The sequence below is a fragment of the Rhamphochromis sp. 'chilingali' genome (genome assembly GCF_963969265.1).
Source record: "Rhamphochromis sp. 'chilingali' genome assembly, chromosome: 16".
Lineage (NCBI taxonomy): Eukaryota > Metazoa > Chordata > Actinopteri > Cichliformes > Cichlidae > Rhamphochromis > Rhamphochromis sp. 'chilingali'.
This window is the reverse complement of record NC_137943.1, coordinates 3,020,274-3,046,421: the sequence shown is the minus strand read 5'-3', so window position 1 is coordinate 3,046,421 and position 26,148 is coordinate 3,020,274. Positions and strand designations below refer to the sequence as shown.

At 41.4% G+C, this 26,148-nt stretch overlaps 1 protein-coding gene across 3 annotated transcripts in view; it reads right to left on the bottom strand.

Moving 5' to 3' along the window:
- Window positions 1–5,781: 5,781 nt before the first annotated feature.
- The window catches only part of LOC308383864 (protein NLRC3-like), a 45,180-nt gene continuing 24,813 nt past the window's right edge, over window positions 5,782–26,148 (bottom strand). The window contains exons 5-11 of one of the 3 annotated variants that reach the window (XR_013969235.1): window positions 19,489–19,690; window positions 17,550–19,362; window positions 15,257–15,430; window positions 14,657–14,830; window positions 12,015–12,147; window positions 11,083–11,129; window positions 10,831–10,921 (exon numbers count right to left, since the gene is read on the bottom strand). Coding sequence is in view for 2 of the 3 variants with exons in the window: in XM_080862030.1 (XP_080718156.1) it covers window positions 10,392–10,921; window positions 11,083–11,129; window positions 14,657–14,830; window positions 15,257–15,430; window positions 17,550–19,362; window positions 19,489–19,690 (2,940 nt within the window). In the remaining variant the exon portion in view is untranslated. Of the gene's footprint in view, window positions 10,922–11,082; window positions 11,130–12,014; window positions 12,148–14,656; window positions 14,831–15,256; window positions 15,431–17,549; window positions 19,363–19,488; window positions 19,725–26,148 lie in introns of all 3 variants that reach the window. The other 2 variants (XM_080862030.1, XM_080862031.1) reach the window with 2 other exon arrangements.

The window sequence follows — 26,148 nt, the reverse complement described above, 5'->3', positions numbered from 1 at the left end:
CCTGGGGACCTGGCAGAAATATATAGAAATACTATGATTAAGCATAAATACTACATTTAGTAGAAATACTATGTTTTAGCACAAATACTATAAAAAGCAGAAATACTATAATTTAGCAGAAATACTATATTAAGCACAAATCCTATAAAAAGCAGAAATAGGATGATTAAGCATAAACACTACATTTAGTAGAAATACTATGTTTGAGCAAAAATCCTATAAAAAGCAGAAATACTATATTAGGCACAAATCTTATAAAATAGCAGAAATAGTATTATTTAGCACAATAGTAATAAGTTAAACAGAAAAATTGGAAAAGCAAAATGGACAGCTGAAAAAATGCTGAACATGCTGAGGGTCCCTCAAATATACTTGTTAAATGAAAAAATCAGCAAAAAAATGCACAGGGAGAGAGAAGTAAGTTTCTAGGTCAGCCTGGGAGCTGCTGAATTTGAATCCACCAATCAGAGAGCCTGTGTACTTTTTCCCGCCAAAACATGTGCCTCTTTTTACACACGCAGCACAGAGAGGCACAGGATTATTGCAGCCTATTTCTCATAGTGAGGACTCCCCTCAAACAAATGACCATAATTTCCAAACCGTAGGGGCTAGAGCGGTCATTCTTACACCGTTTTGTTCAGAAGAGATGGGGGAATCTTCCAGTGTTTACAATTTATCATTAAAATATGAATTATTAAAGATATTAGACTTCTAATGCACCATAACTGAGCAGAGCGAAGCAAAAACTGCCTTGACTTGCCCTCAAACAACGCTTTGTAACTCGAAATCTATTTGGAGTATCGATATCATTCTTTCACCGTAAGAGACAGCAGGCTTTGGTGAACAGTCATAGAAATTTTCAGGTCTCTGTGGAAATCCAACAAAAAGTTATGACGAGAGAAAAAAGTGGTTCATTTCCACAGTTTGAAATCTGAATAAATGTGAGCGAAGGACAAATTTCCTACCCTCAAACAAGTCCAACTCATTTCAGAACGGTAATAGTTGAGAAAGAAATTCTTGAATTGTGAGCGTCAGGAGTGTCTGAAGATATACGGGGACAAGCCTCATGTCTTAACTTTGCTTCATTAAGGAGATATGACGATTCGAATATGCCTCTCATTACAGAAATGCAGCGATGATTTTGAACAAGCTCTCCATTCACTTTATATGGAGAGTTTTCTGACATTGTGTTGGTCTGAGGAGATTTGCAAAAATTCTATAAATCCCACAACAATGATAGTGACATTTTCTGAAAGCCAGCAAAAATACCTACGTTTTGATATATAATTTGTGGAAGTTGAGTGAAAATTGAGCAAGTAGCAAACAGTTGTTCGGACATGAAGAGAAGACTGCAAAAGCTTCAGTGGCACACTGGAAGCCAAGAGCATAGCAACCATAACAACGCATGTATTTTGTGAAAAATCACAATTTTGCAACTCAAAACTTTAAGAGGCATAAAAGTAAAACAGTAAAACATTTGAAAAAGCTGAATCATACCTGAATAGCCCAATAATTTGTGAACATTTTAAAATTTGAATGGTTGTTCTAGGTGAAAGTATGAGGAAGTAGTTAAGTTTCAAAAACAAGCAAAATTTAGCAGAATTGCAGAAGTTTCCCATTCATTTCAATGGGACAAATTAAAGGAAAAAAGCTTAATATTTTAAAAAGTATAATAGTTAAAAATAGCAAAAGTCATAGCAGGAATTAGCAAAAATAGCAGAATAGTTTAAAATTTGAACGGTGAAAATCGGCTGAAAATTGTGGAAGTAGTTTAACGGCGAAAAGTGTACGGAAGCAACTAGAATAAAGTATAAAGAATAAAGAGAAACAGGAACTCAATAGTGTGGATGCTTAAAGCATCCACACAATAAAGAATAAAGAGAAACAGGAACTCAATAGTGTGGATGCTTAAAGCATCCACACAATAATAATAATAAAGAATAAAGAGAAACAGGAACTCAATAGTGTGGATGCTTAAAGCATCCACACAATAAAGAATAAAGAGAAACAGGAACTCAATAGTGTGGATGCTTAAGCATCCACACAATAATAATAATAATAAAGAATAAAGAGAAACAGGAACTCTATAGTGTGGATGCTTAAGCATCCACACAATAAAGAGAAACAGGAACTCAATAGTGTGGATGCTTAAAGCATCCACACAATAAAGAATAAAGAGAAACAGGAACTCAATAGTGTGGATGCTTAAAGCATCCACACAATAAAGAATAAAGAGAAACAGGAACTCAATAGTGTGGATGCTTAAAGCATCCACACAATAAAGAATAAAGAGAAACAGGAACTCTTTATTGTGTGGATGCTTAAAGCATCCACACAATAAAGATTACAACAACAAGCATTCACACTAATAAAGATTAGAAGAACAATACTGTGAATGCTTTTCAAGCATTCACACTAATAATAAAGATTAGAAGAACAATACTGTGAATGCTTTTCAAGCATTCACACTAATAATAATAAAGATTAGAAGAACAATACTGTGAATGCTTTTCAAGCATTCACACTAATTAGCGATGTTTGTACTAACTTGGTTTTAAAGCCTTTACTTCAAAATATTCGCCGTTCAATAGTTTACTTTAATCTTACAGAGAATGTGATGATTTTATGGATAATTAAAGTCAGTCATATATCCACAAACACAACAAGCTGAAAGTCAGTGATGCTGCTCGGTTTGCAGTCCTGAATATCACGGCACAAGCAGGATTCACTGCACTGTTAATGTTAGCTATGTTACATTGCTGCCTCTGTTCGGTGGTGTCGAGCCAAACGGACTTTAACGTGTGTTTGAACGAGCTGACGGTTCACTCGTTAAGCTGAAAGAAAGATGCTTTAATCACAGCAGTCACACATGTGTCCACTGTACCATCTGGGACTCTTCTTGATTCGTAATAACACAAACACTAAATCCTGCTTCTCTGGTGCTGTTTTGTAGCAGTGTATACACCTGAGACTGTCACCTGTCTGTCTGTCCTGCACTCTCTCTCTGTTTCTTTCTCTCTGATTGTGTAATAAAAGTATGAACATGTGTTTATAAGTTACACTTGTGTTTGAATCCTGCAGCTTATCACACATTTGATTTCCATGTGTGACAACTGCAAATGTCCAGAGTGAGGACAGACTGAGGGACCCACTGCTGCACATCATCTGTGAGGCTTTGCAGCCCTGATGATCCACCAGGACAAACTCAGCAGTGTGTGAGGAAGAGGAGGAGGAAGAGCCAGCAGCAGCTGACAGATGGAGAGAATAGACAGACTGTTCCCTGTTTGTGAAGGACTGCTAGGAAAGTTTAACATAACTGTCTGTCCTGAATCAGTCTTATCAGGTAATGTTCAAATAATGTGATCATCCCAGTGTTTCCAGTGTGGGAGAAAGTACTCAGGGCCTTCAAGCTACACACTATGAAAGGCAGCAACAAGTTTAATATTCAGAAACCTAAAGTATGTATCAGCAGCAGAATGGACCTAAAAATAAATGTTTGTTTCAGTTCTATGAAGCTTTGAGGATTTTGGATCAGTAGCACTGCTGTGTTTGTTGCATCATATTGCTGTAACTGTTTATATGCTTTATATATTCTGAGCTAAGTTGATCTATAGTGTTACATCATATTCTATAAGGATGTTATGTGTTTGTATACTTTCTGCTCAGTTTGACCCATTTAGCAGAAGTCAGCCTCTTTAAGGCTCTGATATCTATTCTGTATGACTTAAAGCAGTTATGACATGGTCTGATTTTCTCACCCAGTAAAGGAATATTTCATATATCAGTCTACTCTTCATTTTATCAGAAACAGTTATCACAGCTCGTACATTTTCTTTTAATAAATATATGTAAGCAATGAGCCACATTTAGTAATGCCAACATACTGAAGGAACAACATTTGTCTCTTATATATGATACACCTATATATGCACTGTCAAAGATACTTGTCTTTGAGTGAAGATTTAAGGTGATAAGACATGTAAATAACTGCAATTTGAACCTGTACTGAGGCTCAGTATTTGACACAGAGTTCATGTTCACGGCTGTAATAGCTAATAATGATTAATATAATAACTATAATATTGGCCATATTATATTTACATTACCAAAGTGATATGACTTTAGTCTCATGAACAACATCAGCTAATTCTTATTTACTAACTAATCTTAAATGACTGTTCAGCACAGAAATGAAGCCCAAAAATCATGTTTTACTGTCCTGTGGTCTCAGCCTCAGATACTTATCACATCACACAAAGCTCTTGTAGAAACAAACAAACAAATGAACAAAATATGTTCTCCCTCATTTCTGTCAAACAAAGTTGTATGACACGCTTCCAGCGGTTAGTATCATGGTTGCTAGGCAACCTGGGAAGCGCGACGGAGACTAGACCGTCCCATACAGACAAACTTGCCGTTTATTTTGCAAATCGAGCTCAACACTGCCCCTAGCGTCCTGGAGCACTTCCGTTGTGTTTTGGAGTTTGCAAGTGTTTTGGAGTTTGTACGTGCTTTGTCTCTAGGGGCCACCGTAGGTAGTAGATACCTCGTATTGTTCCAGATGAGCTGACATCACAGTTCCCAGCAGCACAGCTGTGTGATACAATGAATCTCAGTTATTGATCCAACACACAGTAAATACAAAGATCAGGATTTATGATAGTAATCATTATGAGTCTGAACACATGATCACTGAATGTTAGTCTCCACAATAATAAGCTAACACAACCAAACACAGCTTTCAGCTCTTATTTGAAACTGGCTTATTTAGAGAGCTGTGATGTGAGCGTGCCTGGCTCTGAGGCACGTGGGTCAGCCTCTGTTGTTTAGAAGTGTTACAGACTGTGAATGACACAGACCTGTCAGTTTTCCATGTTTGTCTGTAACACAGCTCAGGGGCTCCATGCTGAACGCATTCATCCAGTGTTATTGATCCAGTACTAATACCAACAATGGGATCAATACTACAATACACAATCACATGTGTCCACGTGATGGATTTGACCAGCTTTACTAATCAATGATCAATCAACTTATTTACTGCATCTGAGTCCAGCTTCATTTAAATGATCCAACCCATGAAAATAACATCAGTCCTACAGAAGCACTTAATGCTGACAGGAAGTCATTTATTAAGGTGGAATAACACAGAGAGACACACAACCACTGACAGTTAACCTGACCCCACTAACTGCATGTGTTTGGACTGTGGGAGGAAGGTGGAGTACCGGAGAGGATGCACACAAACACGGGAGGGAGAACATGAAACTCAGCGCTGAAACAAAGATTTGACCTGAGGACCAGGCGCATAATTTCCAGGGGGGTTACGGGGGTCATGACCCCCCATTAATCAGCTCCAGCCAATATAATTTCATCATTCCAGTTAATAAATTTATGAATTATCTTGCTTAAATAGCTTGTTGATTTTCTTTAATCATTTCGAATATTGCCAGAAAAATAGTTTCATGTTTAATCATCTAGTAATGTAACCCCCCCTCCTCCGCCGCATACTTGGTATTACCCAACCGGCTTTCTCTACCAAACCTTCACTGTTTGCTGTATGTTTGTTAGCGGACTCACTGGTGCCAGAGACTGCCAGTGACTTCAGTCTGAGGGTTTGAAGTTTCCATGTCTGTGTGATGTGTGGTGTGAAGGCTGCTGGTTAAACTGGGACTCACTGTTTAAAGCACTGAGTGCTCATAGAGAGATGCTCCATGAGTCCCAGTACAGACTACAAACATGGTGGAAACTTAGCTTTGATATCCACACACTCTGCACGTCTGTGAGACAAGGCAAGTTTATTTATATAGCACAATTCAAAAACAAGGTGATTCATAGTGCTTTACAAAGACATTAAAAACAAAAACAAATAAAAAGCATGATTTAAAATTGATTAAAACAAACAAACAAACAAAAGAGTATATAAAATCAAAAATTAGAACAGTAGATAAAATCAGAATAGATAAAATCAGAACAGTAGATAAAATCAGTAGTTAAAATGTAAGTTTTGAAATTTAAGCTTAAAAGTGTGGATTTGGTGAGGAGGGAGTGATGATGACATCAGAGCTGCAGCAAAGCAGTCAGCAGCACAGAGACCAGTGAATACAGAGTCTGTTCATCTTTGCATGGATACAATATGCAGCACAATATTGAATAACAGAGACACGCTGTGTGAGCTTCCACAGATACACTGACGTCAGTATCCAGAGTCCTCCTGCTGTGTGCAGTTATACTTCATACATAATCTGTACTTATTTAAATCATACATGCTGTCAGTAAATGAGTGATTCCTATTTATTCTACTTCTTGTTGACTAGTTTGATGACAGTGAAACATCCAATCACAGCTGATTGTGTGATGGATGTAAACTGTCACTGTTACATTCAGTGTGTGTGACATAATGTTAGTGCAGCCTGATAACAGCCTGGTTATGATACTATTAGAAATACATGAACGTGTCCATAGTTCAGTGTGTGTTTAACATGGGAGCTTCAGCGCGGCCCTGCTGATGTGTTAATTAAAGACGTAGGAAAACTGATGAGACTCTAAAATAACTCTTTATATTTATAATGTAACTCTGCATAAAAAAGAACAACAAAGGATCCCAGACAGGTTTATGTCAACAAAGACAATTCTGATGTTTCTTTGTTTCTAACACTCTGACATTATTAGTAAATAGACTGCAGTGGGCAGGATTTATAAAGAGGATATATATATATAGATATAGATATAGATATATATATATATATATTAGGGGTGCAACGATACACAAAATTCACGGTTCGGTTCGATACTTTGGTGTCACGGTTCGATATTTTTCGATACAAAAAAATTTTCATGTCTTTTTCATTTGTCATTTTTTAAAATTATAAATATATATTTTAACTCAAAAGTACAGTTTTTAAATTCAATGTTGCTGAAGCAACAAAATAATAAAAAAGAGATAAATCTATCTGATCAAGAAATCACTCATCTTTGGAAAAGAGAGTTTATTACAGAGAAATGGCTCTTTCCAAAATAAAAGCTCTACTATCCGCTTCTTCTGGGCTATATTCTCAGCAGCATATTAAACATATCAGGTCCCCATAATGAGAATCATGTGCTAACGGCTGTCTAAATGACTCGGGTAAAGTTTGTAGCATGCTGCTTGTTGTTTTTGTCTGCTTCCACTTGTCTTTGCACTAGGATGATGTCGGCGTAAATGTGCAGTCATATTCGTTGTGTTCCCACTAGTGCTGTCAGCGTTAATCTCGTTGAAATGACCTTAACGCCACAACACGGCAAATCTCCGTTAACGAGTTACCGCGGATCGCCCCGTACGTGGGACTGGATGGTGTCAACACATTAATGAGCTAACTGCGCTAACACACTAGTTCCCACCCATGTAATTGAGCATTGCGTGGCACATCCGACATACTGTTTTACTTTTGTCTATGACGCGCTTACCATCAGGGTCATACTTCACATGAACACCAACATAGTTCCAAACGCCAGATCTGAATGAGGGTGGGGGAGGTTCAATTTCGGGTAGCGTTGAGGCAATTGCCATGTGGCAACGAGCTTAGCTTCTGTCTCGCTAGCTTGCCCCCACCCCCACACACAAGAGCACACTACGCTCAGTGGATCTGCGCTCGACAGTGCAGCCTAGGCGGAGTAGTCGAACGCAGATTCACTGAGCTCTCAACACAGACAGCATCGTCAGAAGTAAAGTTGATAAAATAAATTAAAAATTTTGTATTGTTCGATAATACATATGCGTACCGAACCGAAAGCACTGTATCGAACGGTTCAATACAGATACGAATATTGTTGCACCCCTAAAAAATATATATATATAAATTACTTTGACACCTGAATTGAAAATATCATATTGTATTCATACAGAATCAGTATGATGTCATTGTCTGTCTGTTCACTGATTACTGAACCTAGGAGCTAGTTTGATCTATTTAGATCAAAAGTATCCAAACTCGAAATCTGATGTTTCTTCACCCCGTGCGTGTGATATGTGATTTCCTACATGCTGGCAGAGCGGAAGTTTATGCTCACAGATGGTGACGGTGTGGAGAGACGGTGGTGTTTCCTCAGAAGAACAAGCAGAGTCACAAAGGGCATGAGTCTGTCTCACCCCCTTGACTTGCTGACTGATGCTCATCTGCACTGCACAGAGTTAATCAACTGACCGAGGTTTGTCCAGTGTGAGTTATGAACTGTATATTTTACATCTTCTATGCTTACAGATATGTTTTTCTTGACAGAGGCTCTGCAGAGGTTAGACAAAGCAGAGAAAATTACAATTCTGATCTTTTATCAGAGGCTGCAGATAAACCATACACAGCTAAAATATAAATAGTTGTGAGTTTTAGAATTGAATGTTCTTTATACAGGCACAAGTATTTGCTTTACATTTTACTGTGATTTACTGGGATAATTGTTGCCTGATGTTCAGCAGTAATGAAGAAATGGAATCAAAGGGAGATGTTTTTGCTGATTTTGTAATGATGTACTAAATCTTCAATATTATTTATTTGCTTGGTTATATTAGGAGTGTTTCTGAGTGAGGGAGAGAGGAGTCATCATCCAAGTAAAGTAACGTGGATCAGTGGGTAAACTTGTCTCCGCTTTCAAAGGAGATACTCTTAGAGAGAGACGATCCAAGTCATCCTTAAATGATAGTGCTTTCAAATACACAAACATTTTTAAAGGACAAAAATGAACATCCAACTTTGACTGTAACACAAAATAAATCTTTGTGTTTTCGAACTCTCAGATGTGCAGGATATCACTCTTGGACTGTCTAACCAGCCAGAGCAGCATTGAATGACCACCACACATGAGCATGTTCCTGCAACATTCAGCATAAATGTATGTGCCCCAACTGGTCAGCAAAGTTAAGCCCTCAGGCGCTTGATTTTTAGGAAACTGCATAGGCATTTTACAGGTCCAAGGTGTGTTTCTTATGTCTTTTAAAATATACTGATAGCCATCCTCTGACATAAAAGAGTATCGTTGTACTGCGTGTCTAATTTTAGAAATATCATCCCGTATTTCATATGCTAACATAGTGCGTACCTATATCATGCTTTGAAAATGTGATACATGTTATGTGATCATGTAATGTGATCATCAATGAACATGATTTTAAAAACTTATTCTTATGGTTTAAAAGTATGTCAGACTATCATAAAACACTTATTTGTATGTTATAATGCTTTTAATATGTCGTGTGTAATTTATATAGACACCTTGTTAATTGTATGAATGTGTAATTATGTATCTTTGATAAATACAATATTTAATCTCGTATTTGTGTACTTTGTGGCTATTGAATAAAATTTGTGACATATTGCACCGATAAACACAGATGGCTAAAAGAAATGTTTGATGGTAAAAGGGAAACAAGTGTGCTGATAAACTTTGAGGTTCAAAGTCACCAACGCTTAAATAAGAAAATGCCAAGAGGAAACAAGCAGCCCTAAGTCTGTATGTAAAACATGGGAACTCCATAGCAGTGATCCTTGTTCGTACATAATTGAGCTATTTCCAGGGGCAAGCATGTAGATGTTAGATTCTGTTTTAAATCAGGTTGTGATCTTAATGATGTAGCTGCAGCAATCTCAAATACTAATTATTCTAGGATTTTTATTGTCAAACTATGTGATTTTCCAAATGTGTGTGAGTAAAATGACCATTCTCTGATTATGCAAATGTTGTGACCAAGAATCGTTCAGGATTAACAACACAAACTGTTTCGATAGCAGAAACAGGCTGTCTTATATAACGTTACCATTAGTTTTACAAACACATTCTTCTTCATGTCTGTTTACGTGGTTTTTATGAAACTGATTTTCAATTGTACAACTAGTGTCAAACTTTTCTTTGCTCTCCAGTATAAATGCAAGTATTTTGCAGGCTTTATTGAAACTGTCACAATTTAACACTCAATGCCATAAACAGAGTTGTTCCATGTTTCTATAAACACTGCTTCATATGTCAACAGCTCTGAAAATCCCTTTTTTAAAGTAATGTAGAACACGATCTCTCTCACTCTCTGTGTCTCTAAAAAACCTAAGAAACTGGCAATCACCTCTAAACAATGGGATTTAGTTTATGGCTCTTTATCAGCCGCAACACCATGCAAAATATGGATGTTAGACTCTTTTACTGGACCGTGTTGCTAGCCCCAACCCCCAACTTCCAGACTCCAGATGTCTGACCTCTAACCCTTGCTGCCAAAGGTGCAGCTAAATAAGTAAATGGCAAGTTAAATTTTTGTCTTCTTCTTTTTTTCTGCTGATCCGAAAATTGATCTGATCCGTGACGAAAAAAACGTGATCCGATCCGAACCGTGAGACATTTGATCCATTGCACCACTACTATTTACACTCAACTCAGCACAGGGACACTGAAGAATCAAGCCAGAGAAACCCAAATCCAGCATGAAGAGTTTCAGTGAATGTGGTGTTGAAGGTGTGGAGGTGGATCAGAGTGTCAGAGGAGACTCTGTAGAAGGACAGAGTGCCAGCAAGACAGTCCACATACACTGCTACTCTGTTAGAGACAGAGGAGGAGGAGGAGATTGATGTTGATTTGTTATTGTGCCAGATATGACGAGGGCCATCATGAGAGCACCTCAGACTCCAGGACTGATCATTCCATCCAAACACACAGTCAGTACTGTCTCCTCTTCTTTTGATTCCACTGTAACTCACAGCTATATAAACTTCTCCTCTCCACTCGACCTCCCAGTAACAGCGACCAGTCAGACCATTTCTACACAGCAGCTGAGAACGCACATCGAATCTGTCTGGATGATCAGGATATGACTGAACCTCCTTCACACATGTCACATTGCGGTTGTTGTCAGACAGTTTGAGTTCTCTGTGTACTGTGTTTGTGTCGATTGTGAGTTGACAGGAATCTGGTGGAGAGAACAAACACAATCCAGCTGCAGTTATTGATCCATCATCTGTTCATTGATTGACACTTTGATGATGACTCCTGACATCAGAGATGTGAATGATGAAGATGGTTGAATGTGTGCTGCTTTGTTTTCATGAATCACATTAAAAACACACTTACACTTCCTCAGACCTGGTCTCAGCCATCGGACTCCAGCAGGCTCCACCCTAAAAGGAGGAGGGGGGTCAGACCAACACAGTCTCTTTCAGCATGCACAAATGGACATTACATAACATTTTCACAAATACACTTCAATCCATACATGGATCAAACTGCTGATGATTTGGACTGATCCTGGATCTGTCAGTACACCACTGTATTGAATGAAATATGACTGATTCAAACTGTGACCTTCATTATCTTTACATTCCTCTTCTGTTTAGCTGGAAAGGACACGTCCCTGCCGTTGTTTTTGTAAGGGCACATGCATGTAACTTGCTGAGAGCTGTCATCTAGTGCCTCAAGTGGCCTGTCTAGGGAAAGCAGGAAAAAATATCTAGGCAAAGTCGGAGAGAATCCACGGGCCAGGGTGACTGTCTACAGTGGGGCAAAAAAGTATTTAGTCAGCCACCGATTGTGCAAGTTCCCCCACTTAAAATGATGACAGAGGTCAGTAATTTGCACCAGAGGTACACTTCAACTGTGAGAGACAGAATGTGAAAAAAAAATCCATGAATCCACATGGTAGGATTTGTAAAGAATTTATTCGTAAATCAGGGTGGAAAATAAGTATTTGGTCACCTCAAACAAGGAAAATCTCTGGCTCTCACAGACCTGTAACGTCTTCTGTAAGAAGCTTTTCTGTCCCCCACTCGTTACCTGTATGAATGGCACCTGTTTGAACTCATCATCTGTATAAAAGACACCTGTCCACAGCCTCAAACAGTCAGACTCCAAACTCCACCATGGCCAAGACCAAAGAGCTTTCGAAGGACACCAGGAAAAGTATTGTAGACCTGCACCAGACTGGGAAGAGTGAATCTACAATAGGCAAGCAGCTTGGTGTGAAAAAATCAACTGTGGAAGCAATCATCAGAAAATGGAAGACATACAAGACCACTGATAATCTCCCTCGATCTGGGGCTCCACGCAAGATCTCATCCCGTGGGGTCAAAATGATCATGAGAATGGTGGGCAAAGATCCCAGAACCACACGGGGGGACCTGGTGAATGACCTGCAGAGAGCTGGGACCAAAGTAACAAAGGTCACCATCAGAAACACGACAACACCTAGCTACTGGTACAGATATGTTGATGACACCTGGGTCAAAATCAAAATCCAAGAACTAGAATCCTTCACTGCTCACGTAAATACAGTGGATAGAAACGCAAAGTTCTCAAGGGAAGACACAAAAGATAACAGTTCTGGACTGTGCTGTGCAGATTGAGGAGAATGGAAACCTCAACATTGAAGTTTACCGGAAGTCCACACACACCAACCAGTACCTCCTCTTTGACTCCCACCACCCTCTGGAATACAAACTTGGATCAGGACCCTACAACACCGGGCAGAAAACATTCCCTCTAAGCCAGAAGGGAATAAGAAAGAACACACAGACAAAGAAAACTCTTAAAATATGTGGTTATTCTATTTGGGCTTTCATCAAATCAGCAAAGATGCACAGAAAAAAAGCTCAGACACCAACTAGGGAGAATCAGAAAGACAAAAGCAACAACACTGTCATCCCCTATGTAGTAGGTTTATCAGAGAAACTCAGGAGAGTTGTCACGGCTGGGGCAGCAGTCGTGTGGTGTGTGGGAAAAAGGACTCAAATGCAGGCACTTGAGATGCGAGGGAGATTTATTATAAATCTAAACAGTTCTTAGAATAAGGAGAAACTAAACTATAGAACGGCAAACCTGAACATGAAGAGAGGACAACAGGGAGAGCACACAGAGGATTCACAGGGAGGTTCACAAACAGTTTCCAGGAGACGAACACAGATGGACAAGTCACGAGCACACCAATTCACACAACATAAATACACACAGAGGGACACTGGGAAATCACACACAGGTGGGAGACACAGCTGGACCTGATTAACCTGACGAGACAGAGGAAACACCAACACCAACAGAGGAAGCACCAACCCAGAATCCCAGAACCAGAAAATCCCAAAACACAAATCATCCCATAACTAGAACATGAGTCCACAAATAATAATAATAATAATAATAATAATAATAATAATAATAATAATAAATACACCAAACCCAAAATGACTGAGTCCATGGACTCAGAAACAAGACAAGAGTATTCTCCAAGCATAACATCCCAGTGTACTTCAGACTGAGCCACACTCTCAGACAAAAACTGGTTCATCCCAAAGAAAAAACTCCTAAAAACAAACTTAACAACGCAGTGTATGCTGTACAGTGTAACGAGGAATGCTCAGACCTCTACATTGGAGAGCCCAAACATCACTTCATAAATGAATGGCACAACATAGAAGAGCCACCTCAACAGAACAAGACTCAGTTGTACATCTACATCTAAAAGACAATGGACACTTTTTTGATGATGACAGTGTTGTCATTTTGGACAGCGAAGACAGAAAGTGGTTTGAAAGAGAAGTGAAAGAAGGCATTTATGCCCACTGTAATGACCATCTTTGAACAGAGGCGGTGGTTTATGACACCAGCTGTCTGCCATCTATAATCCAATCAATTTTCAGTGGGAGAAACGTTTCGTCACTTCTTCAGTCTCAGCTGACTGCAGGTTTCTCCAATCTTATAAACAATACATTTGCATAATGACTAAAACTAGCACCACTGAAGGAACAATGGGCTGAGAGGTCAGTTCCTTCATCATAATTATGCAAATTCTCATGACCATTGATCAACAACCACTGATCAAAGCCCACTGATCAGTGACCATAGTTACAATTCACAAAGAGTTGGGGAATGGCTGCAATCACAGCATTGTAAGATGGCGTATGATGCACCCTTAGGCCCCTCCTCGATTTAGAGATGGTCTTTCTGTTTTCAAATAAATGGCCTCCTTGACTCCCCTTTCTGTCCTGGGTGTGTGGTGCTATTTTCAGTCATAATTTAAATGTACTGTTTATAAGATACCTCCAGGAAACCTGGAGACAGCTGAGACTGAAGAAGTCACTTGGATGAGTGACGAAACGTTTCTCCCACTGAAAACGCTATGTCCAGATGAACAGAATCAACTTTTGGAGATTTACTTACCTGGATGATTGAGCATGGATTAAGACATCCCTTCTCAGATGCCTTAATTCCCACTCACATCTGCCCATGCACATGGGCCATTTGACCTCTATAAGTCACATGATGGAGTGGGACAAGATCTCACAATAGGTTCACACTTAACCATGGCTGATTGTGACCAACACCCTTTTTCACACCTTGGCTTGTGTGATTAGGCAGAGGATCAGTAAAGGGTCCAAAACCCTCTTAGGAACACTCCCAATAGGGCTTAAATATCTTGGACTCATCACCAATTGCTCTTAGAACTGAAGAAACTTCTGGGATGGGAGGTGAAATGTCTTCAGGATGTTTAAAGAAGTCAAGACGCTTTTCTTTCCAAACTCCTTAGAATAAAGTTTTGTAGATTTTCTGTTCCAAATAAATGAAAAATCTTCAAGTGTGGGACTATTGATGCCTCATCTGCATGAAACAGACAGGATTTAACAGAAATATTCTCCTCTATCAGACATTTTCTCCATACCTGAGAGTGTCCAGTCTCCAGCGTCGATCCTTCAATCCAGCCGACAGCACCTTCATTGCTGAGTCTCCTGGATCATTGTAACTCAGGTCCAGCTCTCTCAGATGGGAGGGGTTGGAGCTCAGAGCTAAGGCCAGAGAAATACAGCCTTCCTCTGTGATCAGACAGCCTGATAGACTGCAGACACAAAAAAACCCGCAACAATTCATCTGTAAAAACTGCAGAGAAGGATTGTTTTATTTGAATGTTCCTATTTATATTTTATTCTGGCACAGGTGGCGTGGAGCACCCACAATTGTACATGTACAATGGCAATAAAAGGGCTATTCTATTTCATTTCATCCCATGTTTGACTTCTCTTTTAGGATGGTATTCCCATCAAATAAAAGGTTTGAACAAAAAATTCCTACATTTCTAAGTAGACCTGTGCATCTCTCATCAGTTATTTTTTTAAGTTGTTATGAAAATAAATATAAACAAAATAGTAATTCAGTCTTATTTACCTTTAGGTGTATCATTAAATGTCAGTTTAGAATTCTATAATGTTTTTAATTGTACAGTAATATTACCCATGTTATGAATATAGATTAAAGAAAAAAAAACCTGAGAGATTCAAGGTTACAGTTTGACTTCTTCCATCCAGAAGACAGAAGCTTTACTCCTGAGTCTTGGAGGTCATTGTTACTTAGGTCCAGTTTTCCCAGACTAGAGAACTCGTAGTTCAGAACTGAGCACAGTATTCCACAGCTTCTCTCTGAGAGGTTACAGCCAGACAGTCTGAAAATCAATAATATTTGTGATCAAATCAAATTTTATTTTCAACCTACAGCAAGAAAAGCAAATATGTCCATCATAAATAAGAATGCAACTAAAAATTCAAGTTTGAAAAAAAAAATAGTATTAACAATTATAATTTGAATTTGCTGAATATGTAACAGCAGAGTTACAGCTCTGTATTTAAACTAGTGACTAGTGACTGTATCTAAACTACTACATTATTGTATTGACAATAAGGTTCTTGAATCTTGACAACCTAGTATCTTCAGTGATAATAAATGAATATTCACTGACAGAAGCATCCATCCATCTGCTTATCCTTTTCAGGGTCGTGGGGGGCGCTGGAGCCTATCCCAGCTGTCATAGGGCGAGAGGCGGGGTACACCCTGGACAGGTCGCCAGTCTGTCGCAGGGCTAACACACAGGGACAGACAACCGTTCACTCGCACATTCACACCTAGTGGCAATTTGGATTTTTCCAATTAACCTATCCCCACAAGCTGCATGTCTTTGGACGGTGGGAGGAAGCCGGAGTACCCGGAGGGAACCCACGCAAACACGGGGAGAACATGCAAACTCCACACAGAAAAATCCCGGCCTGATGGTGGAATTGAACTCAGGACCTTCTTGCTGTGCGGCAACAGTGCTAACCACCGTTCCACCGTGCTGCATACATACTTTCCATATTAAAATATCTGACTCTTTCAGTAATGACAGTTTACTGACCAAAATATGCTAAATCTAATATGCATTAGAAAAAACAAACCAAAATGTTGGACAAGGAGACAAGATCATGAGTGAACAAGTTAATATTTTCCTTGCATAATTTATTTATTTATTAGGATATAACCACATTGAAAACATGCTTTGGTTCACATTGAAATGTGGAAAACCAGTAATCAACATATTAAAATAATCTGTGCAAAGATGTATGCTTCCGAAGTGCAACAGTGAAAATTTAACAGGACTGTTTATACATAATTGTCCAGGCATTGTACAGGCCTGTCCGATTTTGGCACACTTTGGACACCATACCTGAGTTGAATTTTTTGGGGTATTGAACAGCAGAAATTTTTTAACTTCATTTACATGCCTAAAATGTTTTTTTTATGTATATTTCTGAAGCATTACCCACACGCTCACATCCAACGGGCACAATTCTGCACTGCACTATGATCAGTTTAAATGGATCCTGGGTCTTTAAATTTTGAGGGGATATAACTTCAGCTTCTATTGGCCATTTTGCATGATTGACACCTCGTTTTATTCATTTGAACCAATAGAACCATGTTTACACATCAGTTCCACCAGCCAGAACTTGCTAGGGGAAAACTCCATTGACCCTAAATTTACTACACATGGCGCAATCCAGTAACGTGTCTGTAGCTGGGCTGAAAATGGTGATTGTTGACATTAGTGGATCTGATGCATTGTGTTAGCGCTACCATTATCAGTAGCTACAGGGGCTATTGGTGGAGAACAATGGAGGAAAACAGTCCTGTAAACATATTTCTGTCTTAGTGCATATGGACCGCTATGCGTATTTTTGGTCTTCTTTTGGAGCTTGATTCAGTGAATTTTGGTCAGAGTGTGACAAAGCTTGCAGTTTTGGAATCTCTGAGATGTCTGCTAGCCAACCAGCTATAGCATTTGTGGCTACATGAAGTTGAATGCTTGTGTTTCCGTTGTTTGTGTTTAGCGAACTTTTGGAAAATTATGTACCTGTTCCTTTACTTTCGCTTCTTTCCAATGTGTTTAGTAATTGCAGAAATTGTCTATATGAGCTTTTAGTTGAGAGTATGACATTTCTCTGGATAACGAACATATCCATGTTTGCATATAAGACTTCACATAAGGGAGTTCACCCCCTTGATGAGAGAAGGTTACAGTAAAGGTAAAAGGTCCTCCATCAAGGATTTTTATTATTCTATTTTATTTTTATTCATTTTTGAGGAGTTAAAGAAAAGCTCTCAGTACACTATAGGCTGGGTCTGGATGGTGCTTTAGTAAGGGTTACAGGAACAATATTTTTCAGAAATACTAACACTTCCTACTGTTACAAACCATACACTGCATCAATATTTGAACAAAAAAAATGTGTGAGTAGATGTTTACTTACAGAGCTTTATTGGAGGCTTTGACCACTGGTAACAGCTTCAGAAGAGCCTCCTCTGAAGCAGAGTATTTCTTAAGGTCAAAGACATCCAGATCTTCTCCTGATGACAGTAAGATGAAGACCAGAGCTGACCACTGAGCAGGAGACAGTTTATCTGTGGAGAGACTTCCTGATCTCAGGGACTGTTGTATCTCCTTCACAAGAGAACTATCATTCAGTTCATTCAGACAGTGGAGCAGATTGATGCTTTTCTCTATAGACAGGCCTTCTTCACTGAGTTTCTCTTTGATGTATTGAACTGTTTTGTGATTGGCCCTTGAGTCACTTCCTGTCTGCCTTAGCAGTCCTTGTAGGAGAGTCTGATTGGTCTGCAGTGAAAGACCCAGAAGGAAGCGGAGGAACAAGTCCAAGTGTCCATTTGGACTCTGTAAGGCTTTGTCCACAGCATACTGGTAGAAGTATTTCTCTAGTGATCCAACTTTTGTCTCAGACATCTGGGATGTCATTTCTTGTTCTTTCAGCAGATTGAGTCCAGAGTTAATGAAGGTCAGATGCACATGAAGAGCAGCCAGAAACTCCTGAACACTCAGATGGATGAAGCAGAACACCTTGTCCTGGTACAGTCCTCTCTCCTCTTTAAAGATCTGTGTGAACACTCCTGAGTACACTGAGGCTGCTCTGATATCGATGCCACACTCTGTCAGGTCTGATTCATAGAAGATCAGGTTTCCTTTCTGCAGCTGATCAAAAGCCAGTTTTCCCAGAGACTCAATCATCTTCCTGCTCTCTGGACTCCAGTGTGGATCTGTCTCAGCTCCTCCATCATACTTGACCTTCTTCACTTTGGCCTGAACCACCAGGAAGTGGATGTACATCTCAGTCACAGTCTTGGGCAGCAGTCCACTCTCTCTGGTTTTCAGCATAACCTCCAGAACTGTAGCAGTGATCCAGCAGAAGACTGGGATGTGGCACATGATGTGGAGGCTTCGTGATGTCTTGATGTGGGAGATGATCTTGCTGATCTGGTTCTTATCTCTGAATCTCTTCCTGAAGTACTCCTCCTTCTGTGAGTCAGTGAACCCTCTTATGTCTGTCACCATATCAACACAGTCAGCAGGGATCTGATTGGCTGCTGCAGGTCGTGTGGTTATCCAGAGGCGAGCAGAGGGAAGCAGTTTCCCCCTGATGAGGTTTGTCAGCAGCACATCCACTGAGGTGGACTTTCTAGGGTCAGTTAGGATTGTAGTTTTGTGGAAGTCTAGAGGAAGTCGACACTCATCCAGACCATCAAAAATGAACACAACCTGGAAGTCTTCAAAGCTGCAGATTCCTGCTTCTTTGGTTTCAGTAAAGAAGTGATGAACAAGTTCCACCAAGCTGAACTTTTCCTCTTTCAGCACATTCAGCTCTCTGAAAGTGAATGGAAATATGAACTGGATGTCCTGGTTGGCTTTGTCTTCAGCCCAGTCCAGGGTGTATTTCTGTGTTAAGACTGTTTTCCCAATGCCAGCCACTCCCTTTGTCAGCACTGTTCTGATTGGTTCATCTCTTCCAGGTGAGGCTTTAAAAATGTCTTTTGGTCTGATTATTGCTTCCAGACTGCATGGTTTACTGGATACTGTTTCAATCTGTCTGACCTCATGTTCATCACTGACCTCTGCTGTTAATCCCTCTGTGATGTAGAGCTCGGTGTAGATCTGATTCAGAAGGGTGGGGTTTCCTGCTTTTGCGATCCCCTCAAACACACACTGGAACTTCTTCTTCAGATTAGATTTCAATTCATGATGACACCACTTGACGTTTCTATTGCAAGTTTCTAAAGGACCCAATATACAAAATACATCAATAAAGGATATAAAGTGCATAGATTTTGTCTATTTCTTCAAACAAAATAAAATGTTTCATTCATCCAACTGCATAAATATTTCATGAAATATCTCACTGCTCTGTAGATGGTCAGCCAGCTCCTCCCTCTTCATTCTCCTCAGGAAGTCCACTGTGAGCTTCACAAATGCCTCTCTGCTGCTCCTCAGCTCATCATCCTCCCTTTGACTCTCTAAGCATTCTGGGTAATCTGGACTCAGAACCTTCTGCATATTCTTCAGCTCGTTCTTCACAAAAGTGATGATGTTTTCCTCCAGCAGCTGGAATAGAATACTTTATGAATGACCGCACGACCTGGACAAGTTGAAGGGTGAATAAAAACAGAAGACAGTAAAGAAGAGCTTATGAAAAGCTAGATGTCTGGGAATCAATTTAACTATAATAATTACACACAATCCCCAATGAAATTTAAAGTCCCAGCTTCTAAAACAATTGAGACATATTTCTCTACCAGAGCTACACTGTCTGACATGGTTAAAGGTAAAATCAGGATATTTTGAGAATATTTTCCACATATTTAGCTCTCTGTCTTAAAGCTAAGAGTTATCACTTCAAACGCCTCTGCACAAAGACTGATTCTGCTGTTCAAAATATGTATGACATACACATGCACAAGTATAAAGATGTTCTATCTGCTCTGAAATCTGGATATTATGCGACACTAATTATGTCACATTACATAATACACATATATTATGTACACTCACATACACTCACATAAGACACAGACCTTCACAATAAAACAGGAAACAAGAAACAACTACACCAAAACACAGACTGAACACCAGTGATGGGAATAACAGCTTTACAAGTAACGGCTTTACAAGTAACGGCATTACTAACGGCGTTACTTTTTTCAGTAACGAGTAATCTAGCTAATTACCATTCCTATCATTACAACGCCATTACAGTTACTAACAAGAAACTGCGGTTCGTTACTATTTTTCAACACACACACACGGTTGAAGCTGTCTTCAGCTTACTGTGAGGTAGGGGGGCAAAACAATTGCACAAGTGTTTCTGATTGGCTGAGTAAAAGTAAGGTAGTAAACCAGTCAGAGATAGACTTGGGCAGATGTTCACATACAAACAGATAGCACAGTAACAAAAGTCATGGAGAGCCCGGATAATTCGAAGGTAGCATTTTTTAAGTAGAGGAACAGACATTATTTTTCACTCAAAGAGATAAAAGGCAAGAATCTGTATGTGAAATGTAACCTATGCCCTGGAACAAAGTGCTTTTCAACATCAGTTACAAGCAATTCGAATCTTACGAAGCACCTCTCAACGTCACATGCTTCAACAAAACTGGTCGCCAAGAACGACGGTGTTGATGCTAGCAAGCGCAGCTCAAACCCAGGTGAGGCTAACATGAGCTCAGCGAGCGATGGAGATGTAGCGACGCAATCGCTTTATGCGATATATTTTTAAAGATGCACATGATATATAATGTGGTGTGTGTTTCTATGTATATAGATAGGTTGTATAATATATTCTTTACATTCTTTACTTTCAGGCAATCAAAACAAGATTTTCAGAGGTGTTGGAAAGTGAAGATGCTCTCTTGGCTGCTTTGACTCTGTCCAAGTTCAAACTACGTTGGCTGCGGACACAGGAAAGGAAGGACAAGGCCAAGGCAAGTCTGCTGCAGTGAGCAGGTACCAGCACACCAACATGCCAACTTAGCACAGACTCAGCCACAGAGGATGACTTTTTTTCCTTTGAAGATGAGGACGACACCTCTGCTACTGCAGAAAGTCAAGTCATAGATTTTTTTCAAATCAGGATCACATGGAATGGACTCTCTGAATAGATATGCACTGATAAAGAACATATCACTCAGATACAATGCAGCCACGCCATCCAGTGCCCCAGTAGAAAGACTGTTTAGCCTGGGAAAGCTCGTCTTCTCTCCAAAGAGGAACAGACTTTCTGATGAGAAATTTGAGAAGCTCCTCGTTTTGAGATACAACCACTGGTTTAATGGCTAGGATGAATGGATGTAAGGGGTTTGTGGATGTGGCAAAAAAGAAATCTTCATGTTTTAAAAAAGCAGAGGACATTAAAACAGGACTCTCTAATATACCTCTACTGCAAGAACAGCACGTTTGACTTCAAATAGATTGTAAATGGCCATGTAGTTGACACTTTGTATTACCTGTTTACATTTTATACCTTTTTATACCTATAAAAATGTTTTAGTTTTATTATACAGTGTATTTTTTCAGTGTTAAATTGAAATCACCTCAACTATTTACTTTTGCATGGAGAAAATACTTGTTTAGCCAGAGTTCTCAAACGATGTTACAGTTTGGCTCATTTAATTTGCACTACATTGCTTAAAAAGCACCATTTAATTTAATACTTATTTGATAGCCAGTTGCAACCTGTTTATGTGCAATAAATATCAAAGGTTCCGACACATCTGTTGTGTTTTATTGTATTATTTATGACAAATTTAAAAAATACTTCTCTCTACAATTATAAAATATTATCTGATTGGTGTTTTGTCGTATTATCACAATAACATTTGAATAGTTTGTATACATATATATTAATGTTTACTGTTAGTTCCTTCTGTAAGGTGCCTATTTACTTCAATTATATCAAAGTCAAAGTCAACTTTATTTGTCAATTCTGCCACATGTACAGGACATACGGAGAATAGAAATAGAAATAGAAATATATTGAGTTTTATAACAGAGAGTTGCATATATGTTTTAGTATGTTCAAGTATGCTTAGTAATTTATTTTTTATTATTTTAGTAACTTTGATTAATTCAATTCAATTCAATTATATTTATATAGTGCCAAATCACAAGGAAAGTCGCCTCAAGGCGCTTCATAGATACAGAGAAAAACCCAACAATCATATGACCCCCTATGAGAAAGCACTTTGGCAACAGTGGGAAGGAAAAACTCCCTTTTAACAGGAAGTTTAAGGGAGTTTAAACTCTCCTACAACTGGATCCAAGTTGTTTTACATATTTAAACATTTTTTTAAAGTAACGCAATAGTTACTTTTCCTAGTAATTAATTAATTTTATAATATTGTAACTCAGTTACTGACTCAGTTACTTTTTTGAAGAAGTACCTAGCAACTGTAACTAATTACTTTTTCAAAGTAACTTGCCCAACACTGCTGGACACTGAACTAAACCTACAGGAAACACGAGGGCACCAGAACTAAACCTAAGAACTAAACCCTTAACCAGAGTAAACTGAAACATAGAATTCTAATGATAATCAACAAGGCACAAGAATCAGAAGACAATACAAAATACAAAATCAAACCAAAGCATCCATCCATCCATCTTCATCCGCTTTATCCGAGACCGGGTCGCAGGGGCAGCAGCCTAAGCAAAGAGGCCCAGACCTCCCTCTCCCCAGCCACCTCCTCCAGCTTATCCGGGGGAACACCAAGGCGTTCCCAGGCCAGCCGAGAGATATAATCTCTCCAGCGTGTCCTGGGTCTGCCCCGGGGCCTCCTCCCGGTGGGACATGCCTGGAACACCTCACCCAGGAGGCGCCCAGGGGGCATCCTTATCAGATGCCCGAACCACCTCAGCTGGCTCCTTTTGATGTGGAGCAGCAGCTACTCTACTCTGAGCCCCTCCCGGATGGCCGAACTTCTCACCCTATCTCTAAGGGAGAGGCCAGCCACCCTTCGGAGGAAGCTCATTTCTGCCGCTTGTATCCGCGATCTCGTTCTTTCGGTCACTACCCACAGCTCGTGGCCATAGGTGAGGGTAGGGACGTAGATCGACCGGTAAATTGAGAGCTTCGCTTTTACACTCAGCTCCCTCTTCACCACGACGGACCGGTGCAGCGTCTGCATTACTGCAGCTGCAGCCCCAATCCGTCTATCGATCTCCGGCTCCCTTCTCCCATCACTCGCGAACAACACCCCGAGATACTTGAACTCCTTCACTTGGGGCAGGAACTCATCCCCGACCCGGAGTGGGCACTCCACCCTTTTCCGGCTGAGAACCATGGCCTCAGATTTGGAGGTGCTGATCCTCATTCCCGCTGCTTCACACTCGGCTGCGAACTGTTCCAGTGCAAGCTGGAGGCCCTCACCCGATGAAGCCAACAGAACCACATCATCCGCAAAAATCAGAGATGAGATTCTGAGGCCACCAAAGCGAAAGCCCTCCGCCACTTGGCTGCACCTAGAAATCCTGTCCATAAAAATTATGAACAGAACCGGAGACAAAGGGCAGCCCTGGCGGAGCCCATCACCCACCGGGAACGGGTCCGACTTATTGCTGGCAATGCGAACCAAGCTCTTACAACGGTTGTATAGGAATCGAATGGCCCGTAGCAATGGGCCAGACACCCCATACTCCCACAACACCTCCCAAAGGACACCCCGAGGGACACGGTCGAATGCCTTCTCCAAGTCCACAAAACACATGTAGACTGGTTGGGCAAACTCCCATACACCCTCAAGTATCCTGGAGAGGATAAAGAGCTGGTCCAGTGTTCCGCGACCAGGACGAAAACCGCATTGTTCCTCCTGTATCCGAGGTTCGACTAGCGGACCACCTCTCCTTTCCAGCACCCTGGCATAGACTTTCCCAGGGAGGCTGAGGAGTGTGATCCCCCTGTAGTTGGAGCAGACCCTCCGGTCCCCCTTCTTAAAGATGGGGACCACCACCCCGGTCTGCCAGTCCACAGGTACTGCCCCTGATCTCCACGCAACATTGCAGAGGCGTGTCAACCAGGACAGCCCTACAACGTCCAGAGCCTTCAGGAACTCAGGGCGGACCTCATCAACACCAGGGAAATTGGCGGGTCATTCCCCTCATCCCCAGACTCTGCTTCCTCCTCGGAAGACGTGTCAGTGGGATTAAGGAGGTCCTCGAAGTATTCCTTCCACCGCCTGACAATTTTCTCAGGCGACGTCAGCAGCGCTCCGCCAGCACAGTGCAGGTAGAGCACCGCTTTCCCCTCCTGAGACGCCTGATGGTTTGCCAGAATCTCTTCGAGGCAGTCCGAAAGTCTTTTTCCATGGCCTCTCCGAACTCCTCCCACACCCGAGTTTTTGCTTCAGCCACTGCCCGAGCCGCATTCCGCTTGGCCTGTCGATACCTGTCGGCTGCCTCCAGAGTCCCACAGGCTAACCAAGCCCGATAGGACTCCTTCTTCAGCCTGGTGGCTCCCTTCACCTCTGGTGTCCACCATTTGGTTCGGGAATTACCACCACGGCAGGCACCAACCACCTTGCGGTCGCAGTTCAATGCAGCAGCTTCAGCAATGGAGACGCTGAACATGGTCCATTCAGACTCAATGTCCCCAGTCTCCCTCGGAATGCTGTTGAAGCTCTGCCGGAGGTGTGCGTTGAAGATCTCGCGGACTGGGGCCTCTGCTAGACATTCCCAGCACACCCTCACTACGCGTTTAGGTGCACCAGGTCTTTCCAGCGTCCTCCCCCGCCACCTGATCTAACTCACCACCAGGTGGTGATCAGTTGACAGCTCAGCCGCTCTCTTTACCCGAGTGTCCAGAACATATGGTCGCAGGTCTGGTGATACGATTACAAAATCGATCATCGACCTGCGACCTAGAGCGTCCTGGTGCCACGTGCACTTATGGATACTCTTATGTTCGAACAGGGTGTTCGTTATGGCCAAAATGTGATTAGCACAGAAGTCCAATAACAAAGCACCGCTCGGGTTCAGATCAGGGAGGCCGTTCCTCCCAATCATGCCCCTCCAGGTCTTGCTGTTGTTACCCACGTGAGCATTGAAGTCTCCCAGCAGGACAACAGAGTCTCCAGGTGGAGCACCATCCCCCAGGGATCAATAAAGTATTCTGATTCTGATTCTTCCAGCACCCCCCCCCCCCCCCCAGGGACTCTAAGAAGGCTGGGTACTCTGAACTGCCACTCGGCGCATAAGCGCAGATGACAGTCAGGACCCGTTCCCCGACCCTAAGGCGCAGGGAACAAACCCTCTCGTCCACCGGGAAAAACCCCAACGTACCGGCAGCAAGCCGAGGGGATATTAGAATACCCACCCCAGCCCGCCGCCTCTCACCAGGGGCAACTCCAGACTGAGACAGAGTCCAGCCCCTCTCCAGGAGACTGGTTCCAGAGCCCAAGCCATGCGTAGAGGTGAGCCCGACTATATCTAGCCGGTACCTCTCAACCTCACGCACTAACTCAGGCTCCTTCCCCACCAGGCTCCTCCTTGAATCGCTACCTTATCATGGTGGAGGGGTTTGTGTGTCCCAGGGATCCCAGGGGCTATGTTGTCTGGGGGCTTTTGCCCCCTGGTAGGGTCTCCCATGGGAAATTGGTCTTGGGTGAGGGACCAGACAAAGAGCGATTCAGAAGACCCTCATGAAAAGAATATCGAGGGAACAGTTTACCCTGCCCGGGATACGGTTACCGGGGCTCCGTCCTGGAGCCAGGCCCGGGGAGGGTGCCCGAGGGCGAGCATCTGGTGGCCGGGCCTTAATCCATGGGGCCCGGCCGGGCACAGCCCGAAGAGGAGACATGGAGAGCTCGTCCATTCTGCTTGGTCTTGTTCCCATACAAGGTACAGATGTTTCCCGTTAGGATGCTCTCGATGGTGCAGGACTAAAAGTTCTTAAGCAACCTCGGCGGCTGATGGAAGTCTCTAAGTCTTTTGAGGAAGAAGAGAGGTTGACAGGCTTTCTTGACCAGGGTGATGATGTGACATGACCATGACAGGTCATGAGTGATGTGGAC